The sequence below is a fragment of the Halyomorpha halys genome, unplaced genomic scaffold (genome assembly GCF_000696795.3).
Source record: "Halyomorpha halys isolate HHAL.00 unplaced genomic scaffold, Hhal_1.1 Scaffold147.1, whole genome shotgun sequence".
In the NCBI taxonomy this organism is placed as follows: Eukaryota; Metazoa; Arthropoda; class Insecta; order Hemiptera; family Pentatomidae; genus Halyomorpha; species Halyomorpha halys.
The window spans coordinates 1,128,078-1,155,283 of NW_027116131.1; the positions used below are offsets into that span (position 1 = coordinate 1,128,078).

Genomic DNA, 27,206 nt, shown 5'->3' on the forward strand with positions numbered 1-27,206 from the left:
ATGATACATAAAATAAAACATATTAAAACCATTTATACATCAAAATATACTATTTACTAAAAAAGAGCATATTACAATATCTTGTGAACTAAAAATAGTAACTGCATACTGCTAATAAGGGAAATGATTAGTATTTCTTCCTCTTTGTAATGAGCTATAATCCAAAATTTTATCTTGACACTACATCGACATATAGAGGTGAAACGATAGCGCTAGAAATGAGGTGACGAATTTGAAATATTTGAATTAAATATCTCAATAAATAAAAGGAGTTTTATACAGTAAGTGAAGGAAATGCTCAATATTTCATCTTCTTTGTAATGCTGTAATTAAAAATTGTATCTTGATACTACACCAAGATAAAGAGGCAAAATAAGGAGATGATAGCATTAGGAATGATAGGATAATGAATTTTTGAATTTGAATCCATTATTTCGTTTCCAAAATTTTCACTTCTGTTGGCCTATCCCAAGACTGCCACAATTTTTTTTTTTATATTATATTATTTAAAGTGTTATTTTTAATTATTAATTATTCTTGTTCTTCTGTAGGTCAATGTTAAATAATTTTTTTAAATAATCCTGCAGCTGTTTAATTTCCTCTTTTAATTTTTATATTTCTATGAGGAGTTGTACTTCCAGGAATATTTTCCTTTTTTTCAGTTTCAATGTTAAGTAAAACTAAAGTTATTTTATTTAAATTTTAATTAGTATAACTTGATAGTTCCAGATGTGAATACAATGAGTGGAATGTTGAAGAGAGAGTGCAAGCTGAGGCAATCCCCAAGCTGCCAGCGTGCCTTGGCATTATCACTCAGCTCACGGAAAGATATAAACAGACAGATCAGGCTGAGAGTGGTCCGGGAGTTCAATCTCCCTGATCCGGTTGCCCTCCTTTTGGAAAATGCTAGCTCTGCTTACCGACTGGAGGAAGATGAAGATGTAGCCACTAATAACAAACTTCGTAACAGGACGAGCTACGCTGACAGAAGGACTCTCCTCACCTATCCTCGCCCCCACCACCTGCCTGCGGTAGTTACAGAAGGATCAGCTGGTCATCACCCCCGTTCACGTCTACCTGTATGTATTATAGTTGTTCTTTAAGCCTAGTTCAGTATAAAGTATGTCTCCTTGAACCCTAATTGATATCCTGCTCCTTTGATCTCTATCTGATTTGTAATCACATTACCACACAACTCTTTTTACAGGAATTTGTTGTTTTCTTCAGATTCAAAGTTCTAACGTAATCTATGCTTCTGATTTCTAGGATTAATCTCAGTTTTTCCATTGCCTACACTTCCATCTTCTTATCCCCTCTTACCCATTACCTATTATATATATATTCAAAATTAGAGATAGTATTTGTGATATATATTAACATTTTAAGCCGTATTCTATTTATTTTGTTTTTCTCTGATTATTCCAATTAGAACTAAGTTCAAATGATTTTCAATCCAATTGGTAGCAGGATTCTTGTTATTATTTTAGATACCATCTTCTCTAAAGACTTCTGACTAAGAAGTTTTAATAAAAAAAAAAACCTTTCTACACTTTATGATTGTTAATATTATTTTTTTTTTATCTCTAGGAACCATCCAATAGTTTTCAAGATTTTTCTGGATTCTTTTTTATGTTATAATCATTTAGAAGTTATTGTGTACTTGTTTTTTTGTTTTTTTTTTTAGTGAAATTAACAGTTGATATACCAATAGATTGTTTTACAATGATATATTTTCTTTTCTTATTTACTAATACTTCTCAGTTCCTGGGAAGTCCAATCCATAATGATTTTTATTCAAATCTTATTAAAAAAAAAAAAAAAAATTGTTTGCTATCAATTATAAAATAAAAATAGTTTTTTAATAATAGAAATTTGCCAAAGATATTTTCTTCTTGATTTACCCTAATTTCTTTTACTGATGCTATTCTACTAATTTTTAGGACCGTCGAGGGGCTGGAGGAGGAACAATAGGAGGCCCCATTGAAATCGGTTTGTCCCGAGCAGTTCCCGATGTGGCTATGGCAACTTGTGGTGAACCAGGTCCGACTGCAGTAGATACCAGTGAAAGTAGTGACTCAGAACAACTTGCCCTCGACCTAGGAGATGGCACATCTCACACCAGACCACCACCACCTCCTCATCGTTTCATATAGCCAGGTTAGTAATTTTCTTCTCTTTGTGCTTTAATTGATTATTGTGATTGCCACTGTGAAGTGTTTAGATATGCATTTGGATTTTTAAAAAAAGTTGTAGAAATTAAAAAAAAAATAATCAAAACTTGACAGACCAGTTAACCTGTGCCTTCCAGTTAGAAGTAAATATTAGAAAGTTGGAAATTCAAATTTTATTTTAAAATATAAAAACTTACAAAAGTTGTGTTAAAAAGGGTGAATCTAATCATTTTCAGGTGTTAACTGTTAACTCAGAACCTAGTGCATAACATAATAGTTATAAAGAATAATTGATGTCTTTCTAACATCTATATTCACAGTGAAAGGATATGTAAGTAGGAGGAAATTACGTAGGCCAGAGATGAAGGTATTAAAGATATTTCTACTAAATTAACCTCACTAGACTGTAATTATATGCTAGTTAATCCAATCTCTTTGGGTGAAACATAGCATCAAACGAACATATTAAAACTGGAAATGGTTATAATATTTTCATTTGAAGTCAAATAATAGTATCTTAAGGTGCCTCTACAGGTTTGCCAAACAATGGCAAATTCATACGAGCACAAGCATGGGATGGGTTATATAGATTGGTTGGAACAAGTTGGCCTGAATATACTACTTAACTGTCAGGTGTCGGTTTTTTGGCACAAATCAAAGGGTACTTGTGTTGCATCCTGACATTTTTTTTTCAATTTACATTGTTTAAGAACTGCCAAATGACAAATGTTTGTGGTCTATGTGTTTTAATTAATTAAAGAATTTCAATCTTTGGAGTCAATAATTAACTCTTGTTTAAGGTTGTATATTTTTAAATTCTATCGATTTGGTGTAAATACATTGTTTCAAATCTTGTTAATTAACTTTAGCAGTTTTTTAGATTTAAAATAGCACAAATATATATTAATGTAGACATTATATGTCTAGGTAATTAAATAAGAAAATTCTAGAACGAAGGTTGAATTTTTAGGTTATGTAGTACTATTTATATGAGTTTTTGTAATCTGCAACCTACATTCCTGATATTTACTTTCCCTTCATTTCACTTATCTTTATTTTGTTCATTTTTATAATGAAAATAAAGTAAATCGAATATAATAGCCGAAAAAATTGAAATGAACTAACAAGTATTTGAATGTTTGTTGCTTCCTTTATTTACCAAGCGTTTATTTAAGTCTTGGATTTGCGCAAGTGGCAAATGTATAGATCTAGCATTAAGTTTGTACTATTCCAAGTTTGCAATACTGGACCAGGAAGTGGGGGGAAGTTATCGGAAACAGGATTGGACAAAATTAAAAAAATTAAGGTGTAAGTAACAATGACAACACTATTATCCTTTCTAATATTTGTGTTTTATCCTCTTGTTTGAAAATCATTCGGTAAATCTTATTTACTATAAATTATTTGGAGTACTTTTTATGTTACAGGATTAATGGCTGTTAACAAGGCTGGAAAAAATGCTATTCCTTCTTTATGCGTTATAATCTGAGATGTATTTGTGCTTTATAATACTATATATTTATAGACTGAAGATGTGATGAGTGTGTGTAAACTTAAATCCAACATTCTACCTTGTTGTGTTATACTGTGTTTGTTGATATACTTTTGTGAGCAATATTTCCTTCTTCTTCATACTTCATCTATCGTATGTTTGTCTATCTATGTAATATCTATATATATTTTGAAGGTTACCATATTACAAAGTAGTAAGGGTAAACATATTTTTATTCAAACTGAAAAACTATTTATTTATTTATTTTTATATTCTCAATACAATTTTATTAATATTATTTATCAAAAAAAAAAAAAAATTAATAAAATTATACTAATTTAACTGTGAACATTTGAAAATATCCTTGTCTGTTGGTGAAATAGGTCATTAATGTCTATGCTTTTATTGTCGCAAAACTTCTAGATTTCCTGTAAGGTCTTCTTTTTTTTTTGTCCCTGTAGAGAGCTGCTTTGTGAACATATGATGTTGCACCAGGCGAGCAAAATAATTTTTTTTTTTTTGTTTTTACGATTGATTTATTTAAGGAAATATATTTGGCCACTTATATGTTAAACTCACTTTAATGAATCTTCCACTGCTTTATTGAAACTTTCAACAATAATTAATTATGATAAAACAGAGACTAGATTTGTGTTTATAGAACCAAAAATATGCTGCAAAAACATAAAATGTTTAGGAAACATAATATTATTTTTTATCTAATATTAAAATGTTATGAACAAAGCCCTAAAAGAAAAATAAATAAAGGAATTATTTTACAAAATTATAGTAAAGTAATAAATAATGATTATTTCAGAAAAGAAAGAAGAAAAAAACCTAAACCAAAATTAGTTGTGTACGAAACAATATAATTGAAATGTTGTAGGGCCAAGTGATCTGAGTACAAAAAAAAAGTTTATTCATTTTAAAATCTAATGATCACTGAGTGAAAACAGATAGGCATGGTCATATTGACAGCTCCATCTTGTTGTACTTGTAATAAAAACAAAATTGTTTCTCGAGTCAAATCTATTGGACTGACTACTCAATTATTAATTACCTAATGAAAATAAACTGTTTAAACTTTTTGTTGAAAAAAAAATAACTAACTTCTACAAAAAATTAAAATATAAACTATTATTTGTCTCTGAAAATATACAACATTCATTCTATAATATTCAAACAAAATGAGGAAGAGAAAACATGCTGATAACTAACAAAATTTAGTTAATATTCTGGTTTAAATTTAACATGAAAAATTTAAGTAAAATCTATTATTTTTACCTAATAATCTTGTTATTTTGATTAATAGTTTCTAAATCAACTAACCTTGTACACAATTCATTATAAGATTGATTAGATACTGGGTATTTTCAAAAGGTTTTCAATCATTATGTATTATATTTATATTTCCCATAATTTTTAACTATATACATTGTGCTATCATGAGCACCAATTTATTATTTGTTAAAATGTTGTTATTATTACTTATTTGTACCGGTTTATACCGTGGTATTTCCTTTACCATCTTTTAAAAGAAGAAAATTTGTTCACTGAAATATGTTAAGATAAATGATGAAATATGCGATGTTCTATTAACAGCTGATATATGGTGGAGGAAAGAGCTATGCCTCTGTGATAGTATATCATTAATGTAGTTAACATTAGTCATATATATGTATAATATTTACACTGATTTTGTGTTTGTATATATATTAAATATAAAGGGATATTTAATCAAAATCATATGTGTGTGTACATGTATCTGTATTTGTCTTTATACATGTACATGTATGTTGCAATTCAAGTACAAAATAATTAAAAGATAAAATATGAGTTTAAACTGAATTCATTGTGAAATATGTATTTCATTTATAATCATATAACTTTCTGTCTTAAGAAATGTAAATCTGTTTATAATGATATTATCTTATGGCTTAATTATATTATATTGTAATTTATTATTCTAAAGGGAAACAAAAAAAAAAAAACGAAAACAATATCGGCTATTTGTTGTTGCTGGTATATAATTACCTAAATGGCCAAGGTTGTATTTAATCTAGTATGTATAAGTGTATTTTATTAGTAAGTATAGTATTATTATTATTATTATTATTATTAAACCCTTAATGATTGTCCCTTTGATAGGAATTGTTTTTTTAGTTATAAACTTTTTTTTTATTTCTTTTTTGTAATGAATTTCCTGTATATTAAAAGACTTAAAATGTAAGAATTTATTGTAGCCTACAAGGTTATGTGTCTTTTAAAAATTAAACACATTACTATTTACAGGCCTATATTTTTAGTGTAGATATTCTTTCAAGTGAACATGAAAAATTGTCAGCACCAAATTACAGCTAGCTATATTCTTATTTATTTTCATATAAAGTGTATATAAATAAACAGCTCCTTTAGTGTTATTATACAGCCTAAATGAATTGTATGTAATGTAATGTTTATTATATTATGGTCACAAATCACCCACATTATATAGCAACAACACCTGGCAATTTCAATTTATACTAAAAGGTTTTTTCCTCATTAATAAGTTTTGATGGTACATTTTCCTGCTAAATCATTTTGTTACACTATATCTTTTCTTCTTTTGTTTTTTTTTCTTGTTTTTTTTAAACTGTTAAAGTAATGTTCAATAAATATCACTCAAATTTTGTATTGAATCTATTGATATACATTGTTTTGTTTACTTTCATTATTTCTAGCTACACCATTGAACCTATCCTCTCTTAATAATATTTCAGACTGATAAAACAAGAGTTATTTGAAAATTTTAGTTTGAAACTTTTTGTGTTCAAACTTAAACACAATCCATTCCAATGTAATGCAACTGGTCCAAAATTTTAACAACCTTTTTTTTAGAATCAATTATAGTTTTTTATTTAAATTAACTCTTTTAATCTCATACATTTACCATTCTATTGCAATTGTGACATATTTGATATTTCAATGGCGAAGAAATCTCCATTGGTAATAAGAATCCACATTGCTCACAATCAAACGATAATTCAATATTCATGTAATAAGTAGCTGACTCGCAAACTTAAAAAATTATTCCAATGCCATTGATCTCTGTCTTATACATTAAATGTTGATGAATAAATTATAATTTGTGTTGGCTACACCATGTATTAAAAAAAATCAGGCCATACGTTCCACCCTGAAAAAATATAATAAAACATTTCTCTCTGTTAAACTTTTAATAAACTGATTGATTTTTGTGTAGTGACCTTTGATTGATTTATCAAACTGAAAATCTGCTTTTGTAAACATAAATCTTTCATTATTACAACTTATGATTCTTACCCGTTGCAATTACATCTAATATGACCTGCAAGAAAAGGCTTTGGTACAATGCCATTACACCATATTTAGAGAGTAAAAAAAAAAAACAGGTTTTACCATATCTTATCAACATATTTTATGTAAACCGTTCACATGGATATATTCCTCATGGAAAAAATTCATGACATTTTATATTCATCTGTGTACTAGTATTCCTGAATTTTTTCAAGTTACTTGAGATGTCAAGTCCGTCTTTTTTGTTTTTTTGTTTTATTCTTTTAGTTATAATATGATATTCTTAAGACCATTGCCAACTCCATTCTTTGTTTGGAACATTCATGGTCGTACTATGAAGCAATATGTACTCACTATCTTTTTGCATCACATTGTAAGGGTTTTTGGACCCATATCTGTTTCAGATTATTTTTTACTAGAGATCGGCTTTTCATGCAATTGCATATTTTGTTCCCTAGTTCCAAATTCCATCAAACCTCGACAGAAATAAGAATCATAGAAGAGACATTCAAATAACACAAAAGTGTTGGGGGTTTTACACAATTCTGCACATAATTGCACATTTTAATATTTTTGGGCTAATTTTGATTTAATTTATAGTTTAAAATTGATAAATTTGGGGAAAGCAATGCTTTGATTAACATATCAAGACTAATTCAAGCTAAAAAAAAAGAAAAACAAATATACACAAGTGATGAATATTCTTCGAATGATATTAACTAGCGGTATCGATTAACTATGAAAAAGTCTCTCTAGATTAAGTTTGTTATAGATAACTTCAGTATTAATGTTTTCAACTTACATTCCCATTCCACCTTCTAATTTTGACATGTCTATTTTTTTTTAATGTTATATTACCTATATATATATTATTTTAAATAAAAATCAAATGGTTTGATTAATATGAATAAACCTATACATTTTTAATCAAATTTTTTAAAAAATTTCTAGATTAATTTATTACTTGTTAGTTTTTCAGCTAATGGTATATTCGTATGTAAATATAATATTGAAAAACTAAGTAATTCTAGAAATTATACTAGATACTATGGATTGATAATGTAGAATTAGGCATCAGTAGAATCTCATGACTCATGAGTTAATTCATGATCCATTTGTTTGCCCATATTTTCATCATGGCATCTATATGTCCCTTGGTGTTATTCTATTGCTAAGAAAATGGAAGCTACTACTTATGTCATTTGTTCCTTTATAAATAAAAAGTTAGCAGAATTTTTTTTTTTATGGAGGCTGAACTTTGTTAAGATAGTTCTGTAAAAGAATTTTTTTTTTAACAGCCCTGTTTTTCATGAACAATGGTAATTTTGTCCTAACTTTTATTTCAATGTATTTTCTTCCAACTCATCATTGTAACTATAATACAAAATAATGTCAATTTTTTATGAATTCTCCTGTGCAATCCCCTTCATAGTTTACAGATAATTCTTCAATAACTCTGTTAATATGTACCAAAATGAACATATTGTGTTAGAGATAATATAAAATATTACATATTGGAATTAAATCTCATAAAAAAAATGTGGTATAAAACCTGTCACATAGGGAAGGGAGGAGGCAAAAAGTTTTGAATTTGAATTCACCAGGTAGTACAGCGAGGTCACATCCAAAGAGTTACATTGTACTACATTATTGCAAGCAGAAGATCATTTATTTATTTTATCGAACTTCTTTAATTTTATTTATGAGAAAGTTATATTTTTGTTTTATTTTGTAAATACGTTTTAATAAAGTATATTTTTAGATGATATGTAAACTTTTAAATTGGAAACCTTTTGAGTTTGACATTAACTTAATAAACAATTAATATTATTTCCAATATCTGGGAAAATTTTAAGATATCTGTGATTGCACAATTGGATTAGATAATTTAGGTTTAACTAAATAAAGTTTGTTGTAATAAACAAATAATATAAAAATATCAAAAAATGTTCGTAAGATATCAAATAAGAGTAATGGTTTGTTTATTTAAAACTAACATCTTTGGAGGAAGGAGTCAAAATCCTCTGCGTTATCAGCGGTAAACCTACATAACCTTCTAAGAATATCTGCTTGCAGTTCAGTATTGACTATATGTTGTTAAACTTACTTCTTATTAATTTAACGCATCGTACCAATTTTTAATGTGATGCTATAACTTACATCAAGTAAAAATAATCATGTGTCTTAACTAAATTTTTTTCAAAAAGTAAGTAGGTGTATCTATAGTAATAGATATATCTAGTATTATTATATACTACTAGTTTTATTATAATAGATATATTTATTAGTATTATATACTACTAGGTAATTTATTTAAATTAAACTAATTTAAATTAGTTCTGTGTGGATAAATATAATTCCATTTGGTATGAACATCTTTATGTAAATCTATTTTCCCCTAGAAACTATATTGATGGAGAATAATGATGAAAAATAACAGAATTAATAACCACAGGATTTTTGGTATTGCAGCATTTACATAATGAACATATTTTGTCTCAAAAAAGTGTTTTAATAATTATTTTACCCAATATAGATCGGTTTTTATAATCTGCTTATTCATAGGAATGAAATTATTTATGTATTTGAAGATAAGGTAACAGCTTTGACAGAAAGCTTACTCTTGCATTCATAAACAAGGAGTCAGATCATATTTATCATTAACGTTATGGTTTATTGGAGTACTCTTTTGTATTTTAATTATGTCTTACTAAAATTTAGGAATAAGATATAGAAAAGAAAACATTTAATTAATGTTCCATTAAATATACCTGAATCATTTGAAGTACAGTTTTTAAATTTGTTTATTTTCAGTATGATTTTCAACATGTCCACCCATAGGCTAACGTGTGCTGTTGGAGTCTGTGATAATTATCATTATAAAACCAAAAACTTATTACATGAAGGATATCCTATTACCTACCATTATTTTCCAAGAAAGATTGATTTATGTAATAGATGGATTGAAGCCTGCCACAGAAATGAAGAATTTAAGGCTGAAGCTAGTTTTATATGCTCCATTCATTTTCGACCCGAAGATTTTACTAAACCATTAATTGATTCTAAACTACCAAAAAGGAGGTTGAAAGATAATGTTGTCCCTACAAGAAACTTGACATTGGATGAAATTATGTCAGTCACCCATAGGAACAACTGGAAAATAACTAATGGATTTTCATATGGAGATGATTTTGAGGCAATTAATTATTCTAAATTTACTTTAGAATTTTTATTTATTGCTTAGTATTATTTTATAATTTTATTTCTCCGATTCATATATTTTGATTCCTCTTTATTTGTTAAATGGATGAGCTACCTTTGTTCTCCTATTTGGATAATGCTCTGTAGCATTTTTTAAAATGCCTGTTTCATTAGTATATTTGAATTATTATTATTGCCCCTCTAGTATAGTAAAAAACTGTTGATTTATTGGGTGTTATGGAATCTTGTATTCCTGCCTCACTGTCTATATAGTATGAAGTCAATATTATTTGTGTTGTAGAGGTATCTAATTTGAAGAAAAATTAAATAGCATTTACTTTATTTAAACTCTTCTTTGCCATTTAGGCAATACCAGTGTTTTCAGCAGTGAGATATGCATGAGATATACATTAAATCTCACTCCTCCATTACAAAGACCAGTTTCTCTCACCAATTTTGCCCTTAATGATTTTAAGGTGGTTCTGTTCATAATGATGAACTATAACTAGATAATATATGCACATTATCATGGAATCGTTAATAGTGTATGTAACAAATTACTATGGAAGTTCATAATGATGTGTTGCATAGAAGTATTATCTTATCAGAAGTGTTATTACCATTTGCTACTGATTCTGAAACAATTAAAAAAAAAAAAAATATTTTGAAAGATTTTCCACTTCATTTTAATAGTGGCCAGAAATATAAAAATCCAAAAATTTGTGGATTTCTCTCACCAATTATTTTTGTGTAGCTTCTCACCAAATGTTTTTTAACGTTGTGAGATATAACTCCCATCTTCAGGCCAATATAATAATTATTAAATAAGATATCAAAAGCTTATTGGTGTATTATTTTTTAATTTTATAAAAATGCAGGATTTTAAAACTACATCTCTTCACTAATATTTGTTTTATCTATTTAATTGTTTTAAATATAATTTAAGATCGCGCATTATTTTTAATTATTATTAGTTGAATAAAATATAACTTTAACAACTTATAAGTTTGTGATCCATTTTATCTGATGATTCATTCTGTTCTGTCACAACAGGTTATAAATAATAGCGATGAAGCTAATTATGGTTCAATGATGAACAATTCAGATAGTGCCTTGGATGAAGAGTTTATCACCATGCAGGCGAAGTATGATCAACTTTTAAAGGACTATGAGGTTTATCACAATTTTATTTTTACAATAGATTTTGATATTGATCAGTTGATTAGTTTTTATAAAATGAAAAAAATGTGAGTCTGTCTCTTTAACTTTGTAATTTAAACTCCTTATTCTAAAATCATGCAATCATAAATTTGGTGTATGAATATTTAATATAAATTTAAACTCAAATCTATTAGAAAACCATTGCCACCACCAGTGTGCTGGCAGGACGTTGAGAAGAGAGCACATCAATCCAGCCAAATTGAGAAAAGAAAGTGATAAAGAGACACACTTCAGTTTTTATTTTAGTGGTTAGTTTTTAGAATCAATTAAACAACGAAGTGCGCCCCAGCACCTCATATATTTAAAAATAAAAACAGTATAAAAAATTATATAGCATCAATCTTTCCTTAGAATGGAGCCCTGCTCCAGTAAAAGAAAAAAGTCCAACAATAAAATGTAATAATGTACATTCCTTTATTTTAATAAATTTCTGTTTTAGGGGTTAGGAAAAAAATCTATTAGAATAGATTAAACATTATCCTCCCATATAAGCCTTTCTTGTATTTGTTCTTCATTCAGTGCAACAATTTTACATTCTCGACCCTATCACAATGATGATTTAAAAATACGGTGGTAAGAGTATTAATGTCTTCAGAGGCAGTATTCAATGTTAGCAAAGAGACTGTTTGCCACTGCCGAAATTATTATCAACATTTTTATTTCTCTAGTATATTTCTTTTAAATCTATTTTTATTTATAATTTATTTAATGTTTCATTATCTTACATTTGTTTTAGTGGCAAACCCATTTGAAACCTCTCGCCATTTGATCAATTACTAACAATTAATAATTAAGAACTAGGTGTGTTTTTCATATGTCTAATATACCAGTAATTATTTGAAATATTTGCTTAAAACGGGAGGAGGAGACTTTAAGATAGTTGAATCGAGCAATATTTAAAAAGCGCCTGAAATTGAAAAACTATATCACTTTATTATTACATTATTACTTTATTATTCTACTCTTATGATTTTAGGAACTTTCTCTTGTTTAAATTTCTTATTTTTATTAATTATTTTTTATATGATCATTTTAATCTTTTCTCCTACTTCTGCTTTACATATTTATTACACCTCATTAGAACTTATTATTTTTGCTATAACTGTATATTTTTATTTGTCTTCTTCATTTTAAGATCTCTATGTTATTTTCACGATCTTTTACTTTATTATTATTTGTTTGTATTTGTTCCTTATTATTATATACTGAAGGTTTTAAGTACTTTCTCTTTTTAGACTTTTTTAGTTTTACTTGTTATTTACTTTTACTTATTTGAGTTGTTAATGTTCATAATTGATGGTTTCTAATCATTCAAGTATAAAAAAAAACAACAGCCTTTTCTCTTTCAATAGAGTTTTTACCTTTCAAGATAATATCCAAAAATCACTTCCGCCAGGTTGTTTGGTTTAATAAGTTGACAAAAGACAGTCCAGGAATTGTATTTTCAAGAAATACAATAATTTTATTTCAAAATAAAATTTAGTATCTTATGTCTGTTTCAAAGTTTCAAGTTTTCAATTGGATTTAAAAATTGAGAACATTATATCAGCTGAAATTATAAGTTATCTGAGTGTAATTTCATTTGAAAGAACGACTTCCATGCCATGTTGCAGTAGTTAAGTGAAAAAACAAGTTGTACTTCAAAAAATTGTGTTTAAAAAACAGTTGGTCTTAAATCATTATGGTTCAATCAAAAGTGTACTTAAATATTTTCTGTGATTTTTTAATTATAAAAAATTTATTTTCACTTTTAAGCAAGTTAATACTATTTTTTCTTTAATCTTGTGTTTCTGAACATATTATTAACAAAAAAAAAAATTGTGATTATTTGTTTATTTCAATTTCCTGGAAATGTTTTCTTTGGCGCTTAGATCACTTGAACCTACAAGGATTCATTTATGTACTAAATATTGTGTAAATTAAATCCTTTTTATCTTTTATTTTAAGGATTTGATGAACAAATCAAATATTGAAATCAAAAAATTGAGATCAACAATAAAGGAAAAGGATGAATTATTCACTATGAAATTGAAGAAAATCCTTTCAGAGCACCTGTCAGAAACAGAAATAGATTTGGTTCTGTTTCTAAGAAAACAGAAAAAAGAATCAGCTGATTATTAAATAAAAAGATCTGTTCCATGAAAATATTGGTGTACCTGAGGAGGTAGGCGTTTTTTTTTTATTATAATAAATCGAAAAAAAAGGTTTTATTTAAGGAAATTATATATCTTAAGAACAAATGTAACTTACTCATGTTGTTAAAGATAGTTTTTGTGAAAACATTCCTCGAGCAACTCAAAACGGGGTGTTTTTTCGTAAATTTTGAATAGAAAAAGAGTTTGTGGAGTCATTAGGGACCCCCTGGGTATTACGAAAGTAACAATGCTGCACACTCGGTAGTTAACAAAATTTTTATGCAATTATTCAATCTTAATACCTCGTTTATTACAATTTATTCTATGTACCTGAGTGATTTGATGAGCTCCGGTGTTATTGTAGATTACATGAGCAATGGGTTGTTAACTATTAAACTTCACATTAATCAACAAATTTTAACAGTATGTAATAAATGATGTTAGTTGATGTTTTAGGATTGTGTACCAATTTTCAGGTGTTATATTTCAAATCAATATGATACATGAAAATAATGGAAGTTTATTTTTACTCAGCCAGTTGGAAATCAAACATACTTCCTAATAAATTTAAAGATTAAATACTTTTAATATTTTTTTCTAAACTACTAAGAAAAATGATAATGTGTGTATTATTATTTTTTATTTATCAATGCAGAGTGATATAGTAATCAAATTTTTGAAGATGAATAAACATTTTGTCTATTTTTTTTTCAGATTTGATTATTCCCACATCAGTGAAGTCTTTCTTAATTAAATGAAAAATAGTTAGCATTGGGAGAATAGAGTGAAGAATGCGGATGTACAAAAGTATAATTTTCTGAGATGAATTTTTTTTTTCTGTTATGATATAAATCAACTTTTAGTCAAAATAGTCAGCATGTTACAATTAGGTAAAACTAATTTTTTTTAAAAATTATTTTTATAACTTCTATCTTGTACTAGGATTGACAATTTTTTGTTTTATTTTATATCTTTTTTATGTATGAGATATGGTTTAAACTATTATCTCTAGCTTTTAACTTCCTACAAACTTTTAGTATTTTTTAATTATGCTCAGTTTTTCATGTTATGAAAATTATTATAAAATTATTTTATGTTTAGGTTTAGTTTCATCACTAAATAAGATATGAAGATTCTGTTTGAAGATTCAGCATGATCTTTTATTGTTTTAAGAAAATGAATCATCAGCTTAGTTTATATTTTGTTTTCAAGTTTGGTGATGATTAATGATATTAATATGATCAAACTATTTATCTTGTAAATAAATATTGTATATTACTTTTCCTACATTATTGTATCAAAGGTATTTAATATCATGTATGTAATTATAATTAATGTAGATGCAATATAGTTCATTATATGATATGGTGTTAATGAAAATGACTTGTCTATAGCAAAAAATTGTATGCTTTATAAATATACTTAAATATAATGTGTGTATTATACATATATTATTTAAGTATATAAGTTTGTTCTAAGCATTCAATTTCTTGCTATAAATGATACATGACCTACTCTGAAAGTGTCGCGAATGGTAGTATTCTCACAGGTTCATGTTATTTTTTAAATTTGTAACAATATTCTCAAGATTTTCAAATAGGTTTTAGAATTCCCTTCCAATTGAATATAAATTTTGTGTTAATATTAATAATAAAAGGATTTGATAATTAACTTAATGAGGCAGGAGGAAAAATATATGTTCCAAATTGAAAATATTTCCGGAAGTAAGATTGTTTGCTTTATAAATGTACTCTCAATTATATATTTTATTATCTTTTACAAATAATATTATTATTTGTACATATTATTAGGTTTTGTATATACTACTGAGCAATGTCGATAAAATAATAAATAAATGATGCCAAAATAACGCACAAAACTACCTCAAGCAGATAAGATAAGACCGCGTCTCGGTCACAGCCGTATGCACTGGCCTATAAATAAGGGTCTTAAAGAACTTCTAGTTGAGCACTGCAATCTAGGAGGTCTCTCACCTCCAAATATTTCTAGTAGAATTCATATGGAAAGGACACATCAAAACAACAGATAACTATTTCACTGTACACCTTCAAGTACCAATGGTAGAAAAAGGTAATATTCAATCTGAGTTATGTAACCATATGTAATGCAACCTATTAATTTAATGTTTTTTCTGTTTTAGAGGTATCGAAAAAAAAAAATCTAATAGAACACTAATCCACGGGCTCTACTTGAGATAGTTTCGGCTTATAGCTGATCCTCATTTCTGAATAGTTATTATTTTTTGTTTACCCTTGACATGATCTCTCTCCTCCTGTTATCCCTAAGTAAGCTCGGGCGGCAAGCTACCCTCCGGGCTTACATACCTCCTTCGCCTCTGTTGGAATAGTACCCGGCAGGTCCAAGGCACCTTCCTACATGACTGGCGGCTTGCTACCCTCCAGGTCTGCATACCTCTCTCGTGTTTATCGGAATAATACCCAGTAGGATGAGGTTTCTATCATCTGAGATATAGTGGTTGTTACCATTAGTCTCATCCTATCTAATCATCTTCCTTTTCAACTATCTTACCTTTATAAACTGAACACGCATTGTCGAGGCCTCCTGGACAAGCAGGATAATCAAGAAAATAACCCACCTTGACAACAATTTAGCATTCATTATTGCAGAATGTAAATTTTATTAAATTGGTATATTTTTGGCATACTTTTGAAAAGAATAATGTTAAAAATTCTATTCTGAAAACTTGAAATTAGAGGTAATCGAATTGTCAACTGAAAATCTTATTTGAAAAATTATTTTTATACTCATTAGTCATGGAAAGTATTGCCTAAATGACAATTTCAACTGTAAGTAGAGCGGTATGTGAAAGTGGTGTGATGCGTGCACTGCAACAGATTTTTGAGATGTGATTCAGAAAATATGAAATAAGAATTGTGTTGTGCAAAATTATGATTATTTAATGTAGTCGTATTATATTATACCTTTTATTGATAAACTTCATCATGATCATGTCATCTGTTAAACTTGTATTAGTAATATTGCTTTTAATAGTCTGTCTGTTTTGATGTTGACCTATGAAATCTGAATTTGTTTCTTTCTATGATAATAACAGTGTAAATTGAATTTAATGGCCACTAAAATTTACAAGAGTATGACTACTGAGGTTTGTTACTTTCTTTGTTTACCAAGCATTTGTCCAAGTCTTGGCTTTGTGGCAAGTGGCAAATCTGTAGATCCAGCTTTAGGCTGCTGTCCAAACTTTTCAGTATTTAATATGCAATGGGTTGATGAGCAAGTATTATAATTTCATATCATATTTCATTATAATTAATTTCTTCAGTGTTGCCACGAGGGACCAATAGTTTTCATATCATATTTCAGTCATCTGGGTTTATATATAAAAGCATGGGTGAGCGGAAGGAGAGTAGACAAAACAGAATTATTGACTGACCTGTCAGTTTTCCCAAAAATGTTAAGGAAAGGAACAAATTCCTGTGAAAACTCTCCTTAAAATAACTGTAGTGAACAAATAACGAGTAAGAACAAACATTTTCTTGATTTTTTTATTTCATTTACTGAATATATTCATTTATGACTAACATCAGAGGATCAGTGGAAATATAATTCGTGATTTTTTTTTATTAGAATTTTGGATTTTTAAAATACTTTTATTCGGATTGATGCTTTTGGGAGAATGGCCCACCTGCTTATTAAAAATGTATGGTATTGATTTGAAACTTATACATGAAAACTAAATAAAAACCACAATTACATTCAAAAGTTTACAACATCGATATTGTGGTTACAACTATTAGGGTGTTCCTATTTTCGATCCATAACCACCTACTCGTTTATTCATATTTGAAGTAATCAATATATCATCACAGTTAGCTTCTGGCAAAGCATGGGGTTAACAACTAGCGTGGAAGGACTACTACGAAAGTGGAATGATGCGAGCGACGAGTATTCCGACATTGTTATGCAAAGGGAGTATAGGAATTATGTTCACATCATTGGGTTATATCCCAATATCAATAAAGTTGGCTACTTCTGGAGTTGCTTCAAAATCATGATCATTGGAGCCTCGCTACTGTTCCATTCCATCGGGCTTGTTGTTTCGACTGTTTTGTTGTACGATATCAACTTCATATATTTCAGCTCGGCGCTCCATTATGTTTTCGTGGTTGGAATATCTTTCTTCTACAACTTCCACTTTAACAAAAATCGCAAATTCTTAGCTCGTTACCATTCTAGGATGTATTTTAACTTTTATGATTACAAAGAGGAAACAACAGATGAAATAAGAGAATTGGTGAAATCTACGGAGGTGCAGAAGAAAAGATTCATGATCTTGCCAATATTTTCCGCCTGCGCAGCGGTCTGTATCTTGCTCTTGGCTCCCATTTTAGACAAGTACGGGACTTTTGACTTCGACATCGAAACTTCTATCAACTTCAATCTACCCTTGCCTATGGTTTACGTTTTCGACACTTTCACTGTAGCAGGATACCTAGTGGCTCTTACCCATCAACTCTTATCGGCGATGTTGTGCGGCCTGATTTTCGGAGGTTGTGGTTACATGTACATTGTCATGGTGTCTAGCTTATCCCTCCAGATGAGGATTCTTATACATCGGCTGGATACTATCGAGGCGAGAGCATTGTCAATTTATGAGGCCAACTTTGGTCCCAAACCAAAACTTAATGACTATGATTTGTACAGAGATAGAAGATTTTCAAAATGCATGGATTACTGTTTAAAAAGATGTGTAGAACATCACAAAGTTATTTTGAGGTAATACAGGTTTTTAGATCTTTACTATTATATAAATCTGAACAGTTTGTGTGTTTGTGCTCGCTAATTTCAGAAACTACCAGTCTTAATTGAAAACTTTTTATAGTGCTAAATAGACCTTTTATGCAGTAAGGCTTTAAAAGTTGTATTCTATCATGCTAAGACCTGTAGGAACAGATCAGTTACCGTAAGGTGAAACACTCATTAGGTATGAGGTTTGAATCTGGCTTAGACAATGGCTATAAAATTGAAAGTTAATGGTCATAGATGATCTTATGTTGTAGATGTACAATAAAGCGTTTTGCCTGGGTTTGGAAAAAATTCTACTCTAAGCAGTATAATGAAAAATTTATCTAAAAAATATGAATTTCTTACAGTTTTAAACTAATTCAAAAATTAAAAATCTCTTGGAACATATTGGCTTTTTCAACAGATTATTAAATTGTGCAATAGATAAGGTATGCGGGATAGGAGGTGATTTGACAGGATGATTGGCAAGTTTTATGGTTATTCACCGTAAATATTTGTAGAATAGAAACTCCGATCTTGAAGTACGATGTTAAAGGAAATGCAAGTCCTCCAGGAAATCGCTGTAAAGCCTGACCGAGGGAGAATTCCAGATAAGGCATAGTGATGTAATAAACAATTTTTGCTATCCAAAAAGAGCTCTAGAATGTACTGTTCCACTAAGGTGTATTATCACTTACTACCTCTTAAGGAGGTGAATCCCTGAGGGGAATTTCCACACCTTGGCTTATTAAATTTGTATAAGTTATGTAAATTATGTATAAGTTCTATAAATTTGTATAAGTTATGTAAAGTATAAAGTTGTATAAGTTATGTAAATTTGTATAAGTTATAAGTACTTCTGGGCTTAAAATCGCCATCGAGAGATGATACGGTTAAGACGTTAGCGTTTAATTGGTCAGAAGATTTTGTTGTTATATTTATTGATTCAAATAATACATTTAGAAATATTAAAATACATTACATGGTTGATACAAGTATGAAATTGAAGTATATACAAGAATAAATACGTATATCAATGTACAACGTTTGCCTAATGGCTTTGTTCACGCATTAGCTACTAGGTTGAGTCATGTCGGCCCATAAAGGTTTTGGCGGCTCTAGAGCGGTTATCAGTAAATAGCGGTGTCCCTATAAAATCATTCACCGTATTTTTTAAATTATTTTATAAAAACAGAATGTATTCCAGGAAGGAATTTTCATTTTTCAAATATGAGTTCTGAAGTTAATTTTATACTGTAGATTCCGTTAACACCCCTCCTTTTTTTTTTTTCTTCTAAAATTATAGGAATTTCTAAATAACACTTGGTAGGTAAAACTAATACTGAATGAAGTTTCTTTTGGTTTTGAAGTCAATTTTGTAACCTCTTCCAGTTCTCCGGTGAACTTAACTTTTAAATTTCCAGTTGAAAGGGTTATTTTTAATGAAGGATTCTCATAGATGATCTAATTCTAAAATGTTTTTATATCAATTTTTTTTTCGATCCAACTCATCCTGAAGACAAAAGTTGCCAAAACCTGTAAGTGTTTTATGTGGTTTTTGACGAGTTGCTGGCAAACGGTATATTGAACAAATGTACAGGACAAAATCGTTTGAGAATTTAATATTCCATTGAGAGTCAGGAAACGTAAATGTAAGTAATCAGTTTTTTGTAAGTTCTGTTCGATGTTCCGCTCCGTTTGTAGGATGCACTAGTGGTTGTGGATTTTGTTTGAAATTTGATTTTCTTTAAACTTTTCTATCAATTTTTTTTTACTAAATTCCCTTTTTTAAAGATCTACGAAATAGAAACTGGAAAATATCAACAAAAGGATATATTTTTTCTCATAGCTCATAGTGGGCTTGATCCATGTAATATGAGATAGATCTTGAAGCATCTCATGAACGAAAATTGTGTCTTTTGAATTTTTTGTTGAATTATAATTGTCCTTACAATGAATGTTAAGAGAATTTAATAAATACATTTAATATTAATTATACAGAAATTATTTTAATTTTATTAATAAAATGTCAAAACAAACAGAGAAAATATATCTCACACATACAGGCCAAAATTTGTTGAAGTTACTAACTTCCTATATATTAATAATAATAATCTTTATTTATTCTGGGATTGATCCCTTTAGAATAATTTACGGGCGTCAAAATTAGGCTTTGGAGCCTTAGAGTAAATTACAAAATAGAGATGCAATTACAAGATTTCATAAAATAAAGTAATACAATGAATTTAAAAATATACAAATAAACAACAATAGTTAACAGAATATATAAAATAATGACAAAACAAATAAAATAAAACCACTTGTATCATAAAACATAAGATGACTTCTGGTAGTATATAAAAATAAAAAAGCAATGATAAAAAATCAAATACAATTAAACTAAAAAATAATAAATGAAAAGATATAATTTCTGCTAGTGTACATATTTACAATTATAAACGGAAATCTAATATAGAAAATATATAAAGCTTTTTGAAACTTTCAATTGTTATTCTGACGGAATCGGGTGGACAGAAGGTAGTCGAAGATACTGGATTTGAAGATTGGAAGAACTGCGAATAAAGGAGGGAATAGAATTCCATAGGGAAGGGGAACAGATGAGGAAAGATCTACCAAAGGCTGCGGTTCGATGGGCAGTTACATATAATCTCCTTTAACCATAATTCCCAAATCACACGCAAATCCATAACTGTACTCAAACAATTCCTAAAATTCCGTAATTCCATTCCTCAGAACACTCGTCAGCTCCTAGTATCCTATCTCGTCTTCCCCCACTTTGACTACGGATCCTTGGTGTACGGAGGGCTATCTGCAGGACTAGAGTTGAGACTGAAGAGACTCATGAATTGTTTTGTTAGATTTATCTTTGGGTTCCCTAGGCACTCTCAAGTCTCCCGCTGGTATTCCGAGTTGAAGTGGCTCTATCCAACCTCCCGAAGGCAATACCTCCTTGGTGTTTTTCTATTCCAAGTTCTTAACATCAAAAAACCTACCTATATCATAGATCTCCTCACTCTTCGGTCATCCATCCACTTATTAAACACCAGATCCCATCCGAATGATTTATATATGCCCTCCTATAGAACCTCCTTCTTTAGTAAATCCTTCGTCATACGTGCAACCTCCCTCTGGAATTCTCCTCCCATCTCCATTCGCCAGTCCTCATCCATTCTCTCCTTTAAACAACACATATTCCTTCATTTATTGAATAACCAAACCTCCACATCTTTGTAATCAAATAAATAGGCAGTTATTGATTAACATTATAAACAGTAGTAAAGCCAATATACCAATGTAATTTCATTCTACTATCTGAAAATTTGTAAACGCTCGCCAGATAAAAATCTCACTACATGAACCATATAATTATTCTTAGGGGACATATGTCCCAGAATAAAGTTATTTTTTCATTCATTCATTCATAAGTCTGAAGGCCGTGAGCGGGTATTGCGGGCATGCACTGAGGACTTAAATTGAAGGATATCTGAGATGTACGATGGACGGCGGGATCGGATAACTTGATAGAGAAGAACCAAGGAAAGATTTACGATGGAAGGAGGGGTAAAGCCACTTCAACTCTTCATAAAATCGGGTGACAGAGGCGTCCCTGGGGATCACAAAGATGAATCGTATAAAGCAATTATTTAACCGTATTGCATTGAATTTTATATACGATTTCTTTGTGGTATTTTTCGAAATTTTTTAGATGTTTATTAAAAAATTATACTAAACCTGGAGCTTTAAAGAATAGTAACAAAATCACTGATTTTGTCAAATCTACTTTTTCTCAGTTACTAGATAGATAGATGCAATATTTAGCATAAAACTATACAAGAATATATTTGTTATTAGATTTAATGACCTTATACACTTTTACTCAGGGGCGGATCAAAATAAGTGGAAGCCCTAATAAGTAAAAAAATGGTTCTTATTTAGGGCCTTCCCTAAAATATTGTTTCAACTAGAGCCCATCTATATGTTTAACTTTTTGATTTTCTCGATTATTTGATGGGGGTTTTTAACCTTTTTAGTTATTTTTCACAGGCCGAAAGTTGTAGGTTCAGTTTTTGTTTAAATGCTCAGTAATTTCCTTTTTTTTAAAAAAAATTATTGTACATAATTAATTAAATTGGAGGAATATAGTTCGAGTGGCGGTCAATGAAGGTTCCAAAATAGTAAAAGAAAACTATTTATTGTTAACTAACATTGTGCCCTACTTTGCAGGGCTCTCTGATGGTAGTACAAAGAACTACTGCTGTTGTTGAATAATTTAGTTGTCTTTTGTACTTCCATCTGAGAGCCCTGACGAAGCCCTGCAAAGTGGGGTGAAACGTTGGTTAACAATAAATAGTTTTCTTTTACTATTTTGATACCTTTATTGACCGCCCCCTGGACTATCTTCCTACAATCTACTTCATACGGCCAACTATCTTCTTCCAATAATTAATTAAAACATGAAATTGAATAACTTATTGAGTGATTATTGAGCTGGTTACCCCCTATTTCACCATTTTGTCATGTTTTGTAAAGAAAGTACAATAGTTTGTACATGTACACTGCTGTCTCATATTTGATTTTTTATGTAAACATTATCAATCAGCTGAACGAATTTTCTTAAATGCCTTGGTTCAAAATTTTTCTCAGTCTCCTATAAGATGGAATAAATGATTTTTTGTTTAAACAGTAATATCGCTGAGTTGAACGATTTCTCTTCGATGCCTTTGTTCGCCATTTTCTTCGTAGCTGCCTTGATAATAGCTCTTGCTATGTTGGGATCTAGTTTTGTAAGTATATTAATTTCTTTTATTTTTAATCTGGAATTTTATAAAAAAATATGAATTTGATCATTTTATTTTCAGTGGAAAGTATTACCTGGAAACACCATTGCGTCTTTAGTCCTCTGTGGAACAGAGATTGCTTTTATTGGTACTCTGTCTTCTTTGGGACAATCTATTACAGATTTGGTAAAAATTTAAAGTTTTGTCATTATTTTTTTAATTATAAAAATGCTTTAAGACAATTGAATTCAAGATTACTGAGAAAAATTATTAAAGGTCACTTGATTTTATGAATTGATATCAATTATAATTCCATGATAATGTTGATTTCTACAATAATAATACATCAATATCAATTTGACTAACTTGAAGAATTAAAAAATCATTTTGTAATGGAGTGGGTGAGAAGTGGTACAAGTTATTATTTTGCAAATCAGAAATTCAATATTGACAGAATTGTGAAATTATTAATTCATTAATTATTGACGATTTTATCAATGTTGGAGCGAAAAATTCTGTCCAGGGACATGTAGATATAGAAAAAAACAAACAAACTCTTTTTGACAAAATGATCTCCCCCCTTGACGATGAGTTCCCCTTGATTTTTCACCACTCATATTGCGATTTTTGTCAACGTGAATTCCTTTCTCCCTAAATTTCTAGTATGGTCTCTGTGTTGTTTTAATTTTTTTATCAAAAATAAAAATAGAGAGAACGATGGCACTTTATTTGAGAAAAATCAGTTCCGTCCAACTGCATTGGGTTTCTATGATCACAGCCTACTAAATCTAGTTGCTTATATTACATAGGCATAGAGATGAAGTATTAAAATACATTATTACAAAATTTTTTTTCTTATTATTTTAGTTCTTTAATATTTTTCTTTTTATATATTTTCATTTTTTCCCATCCTTTCTTCTTTTTTTTCTATCTATTTTTTATAAAATTATCTCTGTTAGTATAATAGTAAAAATTGTAATCATGTATATCCTATAAGTCATGTACTAATTCTTTCTAATTAAAATGTAAAAAAAAATACTCTTAAAGATATATATATATATTAAAATGAAAATGAATATAAAATAGTAAAAAGTAATAATTTTAAAAATATATACACAATCTATGTGATATATGTATGATTTCTACTGACATCACATGTCTCATCTGTGATGGCGGATGATTCCCATAGAGTCCAGGATTATATTCTATGCCATTTTAATTTACTTCTACTGTTTCTTTTTTTAATTTTTTATTTATTGTTGTTATCTCTTTTTCTTTTTTAGCTCAGATGAAACCCTAAAATTGAGCATGAAACGACGGCACAAAGAAATTAATTTCTGCTAACCGCACTCAGCTCCTCATCCCCGATTATCTTCTCCATACTAAATATAATGTAATAAATACAAATACACATATTACCCTACCTCCTCCTTGACTTATCCTTCATCAAAACTTTCCCTAATCGTGATATCACACTAAAATAAATATTTCTACAACTGGAGAGATAAATTTTTCCGTTTCAGAATGAAGATATAAGAACCGCTATTTATGGCATCAAGTGGTACCATTGCAACAAGAGGTTCTGTATGAACGTCAGAATTCTTTTAGTAAAGACCCTAGAACCTGTAACATTCACTGCTTGCGGTCTGATCAAGATATGCTACGACACATATGCGAACGTGAGTAATATGTCGAAATTCGAAAATGTTTTGGGAACATCTAAGCAGTGTATGATGTATGTACTATTGTTATAAATACTCTAATTTTCCACATTTTAGGGAACTAGTTCGAAAATACAGTGTTTTGCAGAAATAGTATGTGCTACTTAAAAGCTGAATGTATTAAAAATCAATGATGTGCAAAAGAAATAATTTATTTATTAACAATGTGAATATTATGGAGATTCATTTACCAAAACCAATATTGTATAAATGATTGACAAAAAAGAGTGATGATTATTTTCTTTTCGAATAGAGTATTTGACGAAATAGAAAAACAAATTGGAATAATGTCAATATTATAGTCCGTCAATTCAAAAAAACCAATCATATATGTTTAATTAATATAGATACAGGATTAATTTTTAATTTTAGTTTTAGTTTTAAAAACCAAAATTTCAAAGTTTCTGTGTACCGTCAGAAAATATTTTTTTATTAAAATTAAAATTTTATCCGAACAACTAGAAATTAACATTTTGTGAATTTATTTTGTCTTATATCATAAAAACTACTACTTCTACGAAGGTAAACATTATCTACTACTTTATATTACGTTTAACTAGCTTTAATGATTATATTAATAGACATTTGTACGTCGGGTGGTTTTTGACGTACAGATTTCTCAAACTAAATTCATTAACTAATGATTTTTCAGTGCATTTATTATGAAATATTGCTTTTTAATAAGCTATATCTCGGGAACTAGTGAACGTTAATTGCCTAATTATGGCTCATATTTTAGCAAATTTACTTTACTTCAAATGATGTTCTCTTAGTTGTTGGTAGTTTTAAAGATATAGAGCTCTGAATGAGAAATCAATTTGTTTAACGTTTTGAAACAGCCGCCATGTTTTATTCTCCCTACCTACACTTGGCAGACTCATCGCTTTTGACGAGTAATTATAAATAGTTCTCATTAAATTAATTAAAAAATGGGGTGAAATAACTGACTTTTTTCTCCTCTCCTTTCTTGTATCTGCATTATGCCTGCAAGGCAGGTGACTTTGAGTCGTTCGAATAATTCTATTACTAAGCTCTATATTTAATTAGCTTCGTAAAGTTTTTCAACTATCAAATTAGGTGTCTTACTGATTTACATTACATCCAAACCACGTTCAACTAAGTCTGTCAAGAACTTCTATGTGAGATTTGAACCCGAACATTTTAGGTTTTATATATCCATGTCTGTTTTACCTATCGCTTTGAACAGCCCTGATGAAGCCCTGCAAAGTGGGGCGAAACGTCGGACATTAAATAGTTATAAACTATTTGCTCCTTTTTGACCACAACCCTGACCCTCTTCTTATATTTAAGTTTTACGGTACATTACATATATATATATATATTAGTTGATTTTAGGTTTTAATATAACAATTAAGTAAAAATAAAATAAAAAATAATAGACACCATGTAATTCAAGCTGCAACATATTACCTATAGTTTTCTTTCGGATAATATGAAGCACATAATTAAAATAAAACTATTCTGAAAAATTAAAAACTCTTCAGGAGCTTGGAGACGCCCTCTCTTATGAGTGTCACTATACACATGGTCGAAATTCTTTTAATAGATTTGCTAAATGGAGAATGACATCATTTAATAGGGCAGCTGAGTCCAACACCATTTTCTTTGTTATCGTTTCGATGGGTTAGTTGCTAGTAGTTCGTGTTGTTTTTGCTTTGGACCTTTTTAAAACTCAAATGGAGTAATGGGTAAAAATAATAATTAGAATGTTCTGGAGGAAAAGGTCACAAAACAAGTTTCGTAGAAAATCCTCTAGTTGCTCCCCAGCATTTAACATATAACATGGAATTTAAATTGAACTGCTCACAGTCCTATATTTATAACATTTGGCATGTTACATCTTTTACATTAAACACATCATGAATACTCCTATTATGAATCTTACAATAAAATTTTTGTTGAGATTCAACTGGCTGTTTGTTTGACTTGTCAAACAGTTTTAATTAAGCATGTAGTTATATTAAACATAATGTTAAATAACAGTTATTTAAAACATAAAAAATATATTAAAATATTATTTATGACTTAGCTCGAAAAAGATAAGTTTAAATTATATTTTTGGCAATACGTTTGTGAAATTTATCATTCATATATTTTTTCTTACAGATAATCAATTCAGCTTATTCCTATTACAATATCGTCAGTGCTACTGGTTCATAAGATGTTGGCTCATTGAGAAGACCAAAGATTTTTTCATTGATTATTCTTTATATATATATGTTGTTGGTAGTTTTAAAGATATAGAGCTCTGAATGAGAAATCAATTTGTTTAACGTTTTGAAACAGCCGCCATGTTAAACAACAATAGTTAACAGAATATATAAAATAATGACAAAACAAATAAA

At 29.0% G+C, this 27,206-nt stretch overlaps 3 protein-coding genes across 4 annotated transcripts in view; all 3 read left to right on the plus strand.

Moving 5' to 3' along the window:
- LOC106678585 (BTB/POZ domain-containing protein 7) overlaps nucleotides 1–6,341 on the plus strand; it is a 21,125-nt gene extending 14,784 nt beyond the window's left edge. Inside the window, exons 11-14 of one of the 2 annotated variants that reach the window (XR_010845009.1) lie at nucleotides 724–1,079; nucleotides 1,941–2,157; nucleotides 2,408–2,538; nucleotides 3,599–6,341. Coding sequence is in view for 1 of the 2 variants with exons in the window: in XM_014417171.2 (XP_014272657.1) it covers nucleotides 724–1,079; nucleotides 1,941–2,153 (569 nt within the window). In the remaining variant the exon portion in view is untranslated. The remainder of the gene's footprint in view (nucleotides 1–723; nucleotides 1,080–1,940; nucleotides 2,158–2,407; nucleotides 2,539–3,598) is intronic. The other variant, XM_014417171.2, reaches the window with a different exon arrangement.
- Nucleotides 6,342–9,020: 2,679 nt separating this feature from the next.
- On the plus strand, nucleotides 9,021–13,478 carry LOC136797172 (uncharacterized). Its single transcript, XM_067052999.1, has 4 exons — nucleotides 9,021–9,184; nucleotides 9,793–10,174; nucleotides 11,233–11,324; nucleotides 13,348–13,478. The coding sequence occupies exons 2-4, from the start codon at nucleotides 9,794–9,796 to the stop codon at nucleotides 13,352–13,354; spliced, it is 480 nt and encodes a 159-aa protein (XP_066909100.1). The 5' UTR covers nucleotides 9,021–9,184; nucleotide 9,793; the 3' UTR covers nucleotides 13,355–13,478.
- A 774-nt stretch (nucleotides 13,479–14,252) lies between these two features.
- LOC106678586 (odorant receptor 49a) lies at nucleotides 14,253–27,080 on the plus strand. The gene is made up of 6 exons (XM_067052996.1): nucleotides 14,253–14,425; nucleotides 14,637–18,311; nucleotides 23,026–23,125; nucleotides 23,201–23,305; nucleotides 24,643–24,798; nucleotides 26,968–27,080. Exons 2-6 carry the CDS (start codon nucleotides 17,422–17,424, stop codon nucleotides 27,019–27,021), a joined length of 1,305 nt encoding a protein of 434 aa, XP_066909097.1. The 5' UTR covers nucleotides 14,253–14,425; nucleotides 14,637–17,421; the 3' UTR covers nucleotides 27,022–27,080.
- The last annotated feature ends 126 nt before the right edge of the window (nucleotides 27,081–27,206 follow it).